Here is an 11,803-nt window from a genome sequence, read left to right on the forward strand (position 1 = left end):
CTAGGATTCAAAGTGAAAATTGGGATTTTTTTGGGATTATCGGACAAAAATGGATAATTTGTTAGAATTTGTCAATGGATTGCTCAAATTGACTATTATGTAACTCCTTTCGCACTGCTAAAGACAATGTAGTGAGCCAAAAATAATAACACAAAAGACAGTAACGAGGAAGACAGTGACTTCGCAGTTTTAGTTTCTATTCAAATTTAAAAATGATTTGTATGCTTTTATACTGTATATGACTTATATCCTGTGTATTTTTATGCAACTCAATTCTTATGGCAACTAACTCGACTATTTATGTCAAATTAAGCAACCGAATGAGGAATTTAAAATTTGGGACTGATTTGGGATTGAAGTTCCGGGATTAGGACTTGCCAGCACTTGGCAACCCTGCCGCGCATACTTTTTTGTCGCTACGTAGGCGCACTATCGAAGGAAGGCGGCAAAAAGAATGCACAATGGCGTCGACTTGAATTCAAATCTTGATGTTTGTCAAGAAGGTAAGTTTTTAGTGGTGATGGTTATTGATGTTTGTTGAGGTCAGAAACATGTATACCGGCATTCTTAGTAGGGCAGTAAGCTGGAAGGACTGTTGTTTTCTTAAGCTGATGATGCGATTTAGGCCATTTACGCGATCAAAGTATTAGGACAATGAATAAAGCATTCTAATATGGCAGGATAACTGTAATATTTAATTGTAAGGAAACTGTTATATTTCAGATAAATAAAGATTTGAGTTGAAAAACAATTCAAGTGTATCGTGATTGGCTATTTGCCAGGACCCCAACACTGAATACTACATCCATAGCAAAGAACCTTCAAGCTAGTGCACTAAACATTTATGGTGATGCCAAAAGACCATAATACCTTCTAGCAGGAGAACGACCTTGTCATTCTGCCTTTGCAACAAGAAATTAATTCCACCGTGACAGCATCATGGTCTTGCCTTTGTCTTGACCTTAATGTTTTTGAAAAACCTGGTTATTCAAGAAAAATGCCATGAATCACAATCATCCAGTTTTCGAGAAACAAAAAAAACTGAGCTTTTGGAAAGAGTTTTCAAGATTTGGTTGCATATTTCAAGAGGTTTCTTGCAGAATTGTACCTATCCATTCTATGACCAATAGTGATGGTTTTGAAGTCAAGAGGCTATCTGACAGCAAATTTAAAAACTTTTTTTGCTGGCAGAAACAGTTTATATTGCTATGATTTATTTAGTTAATGTTTATTTTTACAATTGGATCAAAATTGCAATTGAAAATGTCAGCCTTTGATATTGTTATGGTTCTCTGATCTTCTTTCTTGTTCTTCCACCATAGTACCTATGCTACATTTGTAGACTATCGTCCTAATAATTTTGTAACAAGTGTGTTTTACTGGTGAAAGAGGTATGCAGATATGTTGCATAAGATCAATCAAATATGGCAGCACTGCTGCAAATCTGTTTGAATAGCCAAAATCTAAATGCAGAGTTTTCTTTTGAGAATCTCATTTAAAAAATTTGCATTTTACATTGTGGCTTTATATTAGAAGAATTACATAAGGAAGCAAAATAAGTTTTTTTAGCTTGAAAAAATATATTTTTGTAGCTTGTCTGACCACCCAAAATGCTGTTGTTTTCTCTATTCTGCATTTCTTAATGAAGCTTCATGAAGAGTCATTGTAGTTTATTTCTTTTCTGTGAAAACAGTTAAGTGGAGGAATGCCACATCCTCCTCTCATTTGTGTGTCCCTAAAACTTCCATTTGCGTTATTTCTGATGTTGTGTTTTAAGACATGGCAGTTCACCAACAAGTTTGATTAAACAAAATTCTGAAAATACAAATAGTTTAAATCAAATAAACAATCATCCCAATATTTCTTTATGCAAAGCTAGTTCTGCAATAGAGGTCTTCCTTTGTGAGATGAGAATTGCACCAAATTATCAAATGTAATGGCTATTTATTCTTAAGGAATATGGTAGCTATAGCATATATACTATGGAGCGTTGTTTGTGTCTATATTGCAATTGTACTTTTTGTAGAGTGTTTAATAATTTCACATGCCATTCGCCCCCATTTTACATGGTCTTTAACTAAATTCTAGTACAAATTCTCTATAAACTATCATATTCCCACTGGTTATTCTGCGATGCATTTCTTATTATATGGCTTTATACTCCATGTGGTGTTCCATTTTGTTTGGTGTTTCAAATTTCATATATGGTGTTTCAAATTTCATATGGCGTTTTACATTTCATAGGACGTGATGCATTGTGGCATGAGGTGATGCATTGCATGTTGGCAGAAGAATCAAGGAACATGAGTCATGTGAAATTTGCAATGCCATATGATATTTGAAATGCCATACAGAATGAAACACCTCTCGGAGTATAAAGCCATATAATAAGTAATGCTACGCAGAATGAGAAAGCAGTGAAAAAGATAATATCATATTCTCACTGCTTTTTTAGAGAATTTGAAAAGCCATATGAAATGTTAGACTGAGGATTTAAATGCTGTAGAATAACATAATGTCATTAAAATTTAGTTAAAGGCCATGTAAAATGTGGGTGAATGGCATGTGAAATCATTAAACACTCTACAAAAAGCACAATAGACACAAATGACTCTCCTTAATATGCAGCTAAATGTCATTCCAGCATTTTCTGGTGTCGTGACCAAAGGGTGCATGGTTGCAAATGCACCCTTTGATAATACATTCAAATTATTTTGGCAAAAAGCTCAAAAGCGACAATTTTGCCTCCTTTTTGCCATTTATTGATAAATGCGCATTTTAGCTTGTAGATTTGTGTCCTCAAAAAAAATATTGCCACAGGACCAACAGCCCAAACTTACAACCAAAAAAAAAGGAAAGTTGTTCCCCTTCATAAAAATTTATGACACTGTTGTCAACAGTACATTATTTTGATGTCTATTTTTTTTTCAAGGAAAGCTGAGAAAAGACATGAATAAACCATCTGCACATTTTTAGCAAAGTAAGAAGGGGTTAATGCATCATGGGATCCAAGTAAGTTGGCAATATTTCAACTTTTCTTTTTTTATATAAAATTTCAAACTTATAATTTGATGGTATCTTGATTTACCAGAATTTTGATCCTGTAAATAGATGTTGCATATGAAAATGTTTGAATGTTTATGTATATTCAGGTTTGATTTTCGTAGGAAAAAGTGGTATTCACTAGAGGAAGAAAAGGCAATGCTAGATTATATTAAAAAGCATGGCAAAGAAGCAGGACCACACAGCGTCAGGGGCAATGCATTGTATAAAGACATGGAGAAAAAGAAGGTAAGGATTATCTCTAAAAGACAGAAAATCACATTAAAAATTTTGTGAATTTATTGTTGTGAAAATTCAGAAAAAATGGCAGCAAAAGAAAACTCACAAAACGTGTGAGATTTGGCTAATGTGACATTTAATATGTGGTATTTTCTCTTTGAGAGTTTTTTATACATGGTCTGAGCTTTTTCTGTGACTGTTACTTTTCATTTCTCTTAAAGCAAAATTTAGATGAGCAGAGAGACCTTATCTAATGATCTACACAGTCTCCCTCATCATTGCTTTATCACAAGTGTGTCTAGGGATGATGAATAGTCAAAAGTATTATAATTAATATCAGTAGATATAGCCTAATAAATGACCCTGATACTTGTATCTAAGTAACATAATTGTCAGTCATACTTGTTACACAACCTTTCTTTGTAGTGATCATTTGTAACATTCCATTTTTACCTAATACTGCATTGCCATCAGCATAATTATTTGATAAATATTTATTTTGTTTTGCTCGCTGCAAATAGACATTCTTCTCCTTGTGCAGACCCTTTAATATGATAATTGTAGTATGAAGTTTATTATTTTGCTGATTAGTTTATTATAATTCCGTCTATTATTTATTGTTCTAGTGCCATAAAAAAGTTTAAAAAAGTTATTGCCTAATCACTTTTGTTTTTACAGATAACTTGTCACCCGTGGCAGAGCATGAGAAGCAAATGTTTTCAGTTACTTGAGGGTGAAAATGCTAGATTCCAATTTCGACAGTTGATTTCATCAAATACTTATGGTAAGGATTGATGTCTTGATATGAATAGCTATGGATTCAATGATTTTATTTGCAGCGAAGCAGGGTGCTCAAAGATTATAAGCAACACATCAAACATGTTTTAGACCTGCCAAATGTGTAGTATTTAGTTGAATTTTCAGATGATGTAGGAATGTATCCTGTACTCCTATATTATTTTTAGGCAAGGCCGTGACAGTACTGACTTCGAATGCAGCAGCTAAAAAAAAGCATGGTAAGGTTACGTTTAAAACTTACGTCATCAAGGCAAAACCACTCTTTTTACATACCACAGATTTCATTAAGTGCTTATGATACTTTTGTTTGTGTGTTATTCATGTAAAAATCCGTTACTATCTGTTTGAAAAGGCCCTAAATTATATCCAGTTTTAGCTTTGGTATTGGTATTAATTAAAATTAGCAATGTCTCCTTTTTGTAAGGTTTCCTTCCTTTTTTAAATTTTTGTTTTTGCTGAATAGAATAAGTGCATTAGAAGTAATGCAAAGCATAGGCGAAGGCATTTATAGTTGTTTTTGGTAACCTATTTTGATGGCTTGTCATGAAATTTTTTATAGTTACTGATCGAATAAAAAATTTCCTAGAATTAATAATATGGACTGAATTACTTCGTCTGGAGTGTCTTGATGGAGAAAATCAAGGCAAACTGAACCGTAAACCGACTATTGTTCTTGTTTCTGTTTTTCTGTGTTTCTGTGTTTATGTCTAGAGTTTAAAATTTTTAAGTCTTTGGCTTCTCTGTGTAATGTTAAGTGTTAAATTGCTTATTATCAATAGACAAATCCACAAAAAGTCGCAGATTAAATCAAGTCACAAAAAGCAAAAAGGAGGGAGGGAAAACTGACGAATGCATTCTTGTTGAAGGTGGGTTTTGAGTCTTGAAAAATGTTAAAATATGCGTTAAAAGACAGCAGTGAAAAATGCCAATGTGCTCTGTTCAAACGCAGTGCCGTTTGTATCAATGCCATTTGATAAAACAGTTTATGATTTTATTGGAAATAGTACAGTTATTTTATTAGTCAATAGAGAAGAAGTTGGATGTGCACTCCTAAGATTCGACTAGTCAGTCAGTGGTCTCTAAAACCTGAAAAGTTTGAAGGGTGCTGGCAAGAAAGCTAATTCTCTCTATACGTGATAGGATTTTGTTTTCTTGAAGGCTGATCAAAAACGCCAAAACAATATTTCATTTTAGACCACTGCTCTTCTTAGTTTTCAATAAGCAAAAATTTTTACTGTGATAGCTGTTCTGGTTGGTCGAACCGTTTTCAATTTGATGCTTTCATTGTATCAGTTATATTTGTTCATTAGGAGCTCGAAATCCCAGGCGCAGCCCATGGAAAAGAATCAGAAGAGTATTGGATGAAGAAGATGAAATTGAAGGTTGGCTATTTAGCTTATTGACAGCCAGTCACTGATCTGTTGCTTTAATGCAAAGTGCCTGCAGCTAAATGGCTTGCAAGGTATCGCCAAATAGTGCACAAAAGAGAAATTTAAATCTGTTTGACATGAACTGCTATACCAAATGTACCTAGGAAGTTGTTATGGTACAAGCAATCAAAATATTCATCTGAAGTCAAGAGTATATAATTTTGCAAAAGCTTTTCCTGTTAAATGTCCTTTCCAACTTCAAGTTGTTATTTTGTGGTACACAATTCCTGCTACTTCTGAAGCAATTAATTTGGCCACCACAGTGATAGTATTTTCTAGAAAGCAGAGTGTAGGCTCAACAAATATAAATTGCTCCAATCTGTAGACTCGATTTCCAATGTTCAAAGCAGATTTTCAAAGTTGTTGTTTTTACTAATATACCTAGTTTAATTACAATTTAATTCAATAAAAAGTTGATAAGATGATGATACATTTCAATTCATTTTCGTATTTGACATTTTCAATCATTCTAATGTTGTTATTCTTACCCACCTAGAAATAGATGTTCCAGCACAAAATCCCAGACCCAGTCGAGTGCTAGAAACCAGCCTTGACGATCCAGTTGAAGACAGTGACGACGAATGCACAGATAATGAAGGTGGATTAGACTACATCCTTCTGTCAAATCTTTTCAAAGCATGGGAAAATAATAGTAGCAGACGTTTAATGAATCGGTTGTAGATATCTCATTTAAACTAATTTAACGAGCAGATTGTGGTGAAACTAGCCTATTGATATTCTGCTTGACCCGTTGTGTTTAGTTGACACCTTCCTTAGAAATATTTGAACAGATTGTGTTGAAATTCAACAAAGAACACTTCGCTATTTAGTTCAAACTTATTAGCGCATTGAAGTTTAGTTGTTTTTGAGTTACTAGTGGTTATGCGTTGATTAAAGCCTAGTTTAGGTTAAACTATGTCTTGTTACTTTCTCTCAACCTTATGACACAGATGCTGACACAAAACGTCTCAGACGAAGCCCCAGACGAAAGGCCAGAAGATATCAGGAATCAGAAAATCGTGTTCAGGTTCATGGTGAGTTGAAAACTATTCTTGATAAAAAATTCTGATTAATCAGTGTTTTGACATTTACTTGTTGTCACCGAAGTCCTTCTTAGTGTTGTCGAACTTTTAAGATGTCTAAAAATCCTGCCGATCCCAATAGAAATTGCTTCAATAAGAAACAGCCAGTTTGTTTCTTTCCTACTTTATTTAAAATTTGGAAAAAGGAGAGACTCGAAACATAAAATTAATCATATAATGTTTTGAGAGCCAACTTAATTCGATTGTAATGTAAGCTGACATGACTATTTCGTGGATCGAACACATAATTATCTAATCATTTGAACTTACCAATCAAATAAGATTTTCCTTTAAAGATTACAGTTTTGCATTCACGGCTCTGGGATAATCATGCTACCATCTGCGAAGAAATTCATCAAAATTCATCTTTGCATTTTTTTATTTTTGAATGCTCTTTCAGTTTCATGTGATGAATTTTTTTTATTTTTCTATTTATTTTTTTAATCAAGCAATTTGATTTATTTAATGTTATTTAACAACGACAGAAAGTCTTTAGTAGACGCAGCAAGTTGCTTGTTATCTTTGTCACTAAGTTTCTAACTCTACAGTTTGTGGTAAAAAGCTAAAGAAAATAATAATTAATCAGTATTGTAGATTTATGAATGTTTGAAAATGTTATATAGGGTCTTTAATTTGATACCAGGAAGACATTGTAATTTATTTTTAAGTTGCGGGCACCTGGGGCCCAAAGGGGGCGGTTGCCTCCAATATTTTTTAAGACAACGGTCGTTTGTTCTAAAACAATGGATAAATGTGACGTCAGCTTATCAAAACAATAGGCTCCTCCCCCAATATTTGACAAAGTGTCCGCCACTGATTTATTCTGTTACTGCTCAAATGTAGATATTCCTCTAGTTATGTTTTATATGTTGTGATTGTTTATCAACGTAATTCATTGTTTATCACTATTTATCATACAGAGTAGGTTTTGTTGTTGCTATTCTTTGCTGTAGACCTACAAATGTTAGATAAGCACTGTGTTTCTAAACACTGATCTACCTGATTGAAATGAAATGTTAATTGAATTTGATTGTTGATGAACATTCTTTTTCTCCATTTCCATTTACTTTTCGACTAAACTTATCCACTTTTCATAGAAGTAGATGCTTCTGCTAAGAGTCCAAGACGTAGTCAAAGGCTTGAAATTAGAAATGAGGAAATACACGAAGATAGTGACAACGATGGCAGTAATAACGAAGGTTAGTTACATCGTAAATTCTTAAAACTAAAAAAATTAATAGGACTGGCAATTTTGATAATTTTCTTTGAATTGTAGCTCTTTCTGCCAAGGTAAAGTGAGAGAAACAAGATGAAAGTTAGATCTTGGCAGTAAAGTTCCATCTTGTTGAAAGATAGTATAAAGATATTAGTCAAAGCAATTTTATTAACAGTAAACCCAATTTTATTCGAAATATATTTGAAATATTTCTTAACTTTGTGGTTGTATTCTATTGACCTTTAAAGATAGTTGAGTGGCAAAGTAGCGTGTTGAAAAGTTTTGTAATTCAAACTAGAAATTAAACAATTACGTTATATTATATTATATTATATTATATTATATTATATTATATTATATTATATTATATTATATTATATTATATTATATTATATTATATTATATTATATTATATTATATTATATTATATTATATTATATTATATTATATTATATTATATTATTTTATATTATATTATATTAAATTATATTAAATTATGATAAATTATGATAAAGTATATATTCTATATAATAGTATGTATAGGATGCTATATTGTATTATGTTATGATAAATTTTGATTGTTGATTAGCGAAAATTTTCCAAACAAAGACCAAGTTAATCTATGTATTTTCTGCGACAACGAAAATGTTTCTCCATAGTAATCTTTATATTTGTATTGTCATATTTTTATCTCTTTCTTATAGAAATCCCGGCTCCAAGTCCTAGACGAAGAAAAAGAAAAATGCCAGAGAAAGAGGAAACACATGTAAACAAAGCGGTTGAAAGTGAGTTGTTTTCTGTTTTCTACACGAAGATATGTTTTATATGTCGAGACATGAGAATGAACACGTCTTTTATTTTGAGTTTTAATTTTTCTTACTCTGTTAATTTGTTAAAAACAAACTGGAATTTTTTTGTAATCTCTTTCTTTTTGTGTCAGACAAAACTGTCCACGAGGAAAGTGAAGAGCTACTCGAATATTTTAAGACTGAGGAAGGAGAGAAAAGATTCAGGATGATGATTTTTGAAGACGAAATGTCGGTAAGTTGGCTTCGTATTTCTTCGAGTGTCTTCGCCTGTCTTCGTATACCTTCGAGTGTCCTTTTTTCACTATATTAATGACAGAATTTCTTCAAGGTATTAATTGAATTATTTTGAGAATTGTTTCCATTTACTGTCGGTATTTCAGGAACTCATGGTTAGTCTTGGAAAGACATACAGAGACGTGTTCCAAGCCATCTATTGGGGCAGCGGACTAATAGAAGAGGCAGAACATATATTAAAGAATCAAACAATGATTGATGGTATGATTTGATTATTTATGATTTCTTACTTAGATTTTTGAATTAATGCTGCAGGAACCTTTCACCCCACTCTGCAACGATTGGACTCAATACCTTTCTCTGTCAAATTGATATACTTAAAATTTTCACGGTTTGTCTATAAATTCTTTATCACTATATTCTTTTGAAATAAACCAAGGAGCTGCAAAGCCTTGATGATTGTGAAAAGGTTTTTATTGTTCGTCTGGTGAAACTGTCATTGGATCGTCGTCTTCTATGACAGCTGGATGTATTCGTCGCAGAAATTCTTTCAAAAGGTTTGGGAGCTGATGTGAATTTTCTATTTTCTACGTTGAGAGCTACGAAGCCAGCCAGCTTCAATTTTATAGTTTAGTATAGAGAGTTTATCATTAGATTGTCAAGTTCAAAGCAGAGATTTAATACGAGGAGAACAGCATAAGATTCATTTATCATGCTAGCGCAAAACTTTTTATTGGCAAAGCAAAAACGCCTCTTTGTAGAGACTCGATGGAATTTTGGCAATGCAACTTGCCACCATAGAGTTTTCAAATTTGAGGTCAATAAAATCTATTTCTAGAATCTAGATCTCTGATCAAGCAAAATCTGTCAAAAGTCGGGGAAATGTGACCAATGGCAGATTCGAATTTTGCAAACATAAAATTAGGAACCCACACCGCTAAAGTTAAGAACCCACACCAGAACTTACAATGTGTTCATGGGGAAAGAGCCTGTGCGCATTTGGTCATATCTCAGCCAATTTGTATCATATTTAACTTATTTCGAAAATTTAGTGGCATTTCATAGTTTTTTCTCAGGTTTTTTGGTCCAGATTTAAAAAATTTTGAAATATATTTTTATGGTCTCGTCGCGTAAAAACCCTATTTTAGAAAATATAAATCTTGATCACATTTACCTCCCTGCTACGCCTATGCCAGTCGCTTGTTGTATATTCGCTCTAACCATCAAGAACAGTGAAGTTAAAGTGGATTTGAAAGATGCATTTCCTTAGAAAGTTATTAAACTGATGGACGAAAAGAGGCATAGAGAAAAATGCAAATGCTTAGTCATTCATTTCGAAGAAAGAGTAAGTTGTCATCAACAAACAAGAAAACGTTTTTTTGCTCAAAATTTCAATTATTGCAAAAATCACAGAGCAAGATCAACGGAACTGATAAAATCCAGCCATCTTTGCCGCCCACAAAAAGATCAACATCTTAGCCAAATACCGTATTCAGAACGCTTGAAATTCAAATAGCGTTCGTTTGAAAAACCGCATACCTTTGTCTTCGCACCAACATCAAAGTCAAATTTTGTATTTAATATCATTTTATAAATAATGCTTGTTATCGGTGTGCTTATCTGGCGAATTTTAAAAGCGTTCGCTTGACTTGGTTTAGAGTGTCTTTGTGAGTCCCATAAATAGAAGCACTTTTAAAGATCAAGGGTAGTGTTGGTAAACATTGAAAACATGCAGCAGGTCACAGCTTAGAAAAACAAGACTATTTTATGTTTTTTATTAAACGTTATGTATTCAGATCAGTGCATTGCATGGCTTTGTAGCTCTCTAGAACAGATGAAGCTATGTACTTTTCAAGTATTTTACGGCTTTTTGCACTTCGTGGTATTTTATAATTTTCAAGGTTCACAGCCATGGAACCCTGATGATGACCAAATCCTCATTGTTGGAAAAGAAAAAGATGTCAACGAGCTTATCAAAAGACGTGGAATGGATGCCGTTACCCAACGCGTGAATTTTCTTACCTGAAATAATATGTACATTAAACATCGTATTATTTTATCCATTTATGATCTTATATCCAAAATGTTTGCTTTTAGCCGGAGTAAAGCTCGTGCTTTGAAAATAAGACGATATACGATGTATAGAACAGATGACAAATATAGGTGTAGGACAGGAAGAATAACAAAGAAGGGTAGGAATTCGTTTCCCCAGTAATAAAGTGCGAGGGGTTTGTGATTGGATATGGGCGGCGTTTAGGCTTGGATGATGGGTCAAGACAAAACTTTGTCATTAAGCTGGGTGCAATGTTGAAAGAAATTAGTTTCCTTCGATAGGTGTTGAGTCACCAATCTGATGGGCACGCATTGAAATAAAAAAACTCCATTGGATTTTTGCAGCATTCCAGTTAAACTAGACTCGAAGGAAACTAGACAATCATTTCTTGTAAATCGCCGTTAATAACAGCTGCTTAGTCAAGATACATCAGTGAAACGCTTTGGTTATTTATCGGACGCTGTACGTAGCACAACCACCTGGTCTGTTTTTTGTCATTAATGATTTAGACGTTCTTAAAGTTTTGAGTTCATAATGAAATTTTGTGTATTTATCTTTGGACATTGCATCAATATATATAAAACTGAACGTTTTACGTTTTGCTAGATTCAGAGGCTATAAAAGTTACTTAATGTAAAAAGATTGTTTTTGAAAATTTTCATCCACACGGCTAATACGACGACTGATATCTGTTTTACTTGTCTTTTTGGTGACCAAAGCTGCGCCTTTCACAAATCAGAAAATTGCAAGGCAATACAACGTTATTGTCACTGAAACTTCCCCTTTCAAATTACGGCTACGAATGCAAGAACGAGAGTGAATAGAGCTCGATATTGAAGTTCTGTTTATACCTAATTTGAGGGTTGGTAGAAGCGTAGATACAGAGATTTGGCGGATAC

At 33.2% G+C, this 11,803-nt stretch overlaps 1 protein-coding gene across 2 annotated transcripts; it reads left to right on the forward strand.

Annotated features, from left to right (window-relative positions):
- The first annotated feature begins 392 nt into the window (after positions 1-392).
- LOC135686032 (uncharacterized) lies at positions 393-11,578 on the forward strand. 2 transcript variants are annotated; one of them, XM_065202179.2, is made up of 14 exons: positions 393-503; positions 2,933-3,012; positions 3,168-3,291; positions 3,961-4,066; positions 4,248-4,298; positions 4,860-4,946; positions 5,391-5,462; positions 6,007-6,108; positions 6,461-6,544; positions 7,690-7,791; positions 8,513-8,593; positions 8,749-8,849; positions 8,998-9,112; positions 10,753-11,578. In XM_065202179.2, exons 2-14 carry the CDS (start codon positions 3,002-3,004, stop codon positions 10,875-10,877), a joined length of 1,161 nt encoding a protein of 386 aa, XP_065058251.2. In that variant the 5' UTR covers positions 393-503; positions 2,933-3,001; the 3' UTR covers positions 10,878-11,578. The 2 variants fall into 2 exon arrangements, with proteins under 2 accessions (XP_065058251.2, XP_065058252.2); XM_065202180.2 differs by having other exon boundaries at positions 7,693-7,791.
- Positions 11,579-11,803: the final 225 nt, after the last annotated feature.

Source organism: Rhopilema esculentum, chromosome 6 (genome assembly GCF_057945365.1).
Source record: "Rhopilema esculentum isolate cy_ngs chromosome 6, ASM5794536v1, whole genome shotgun sequence".
NCBI lineage: Eukaryota > Metazoa > Cnidaria > Scyphozoa > Rhizostomeae > Rhizostomatidae > Rhopilema > Rhopilema esculentum.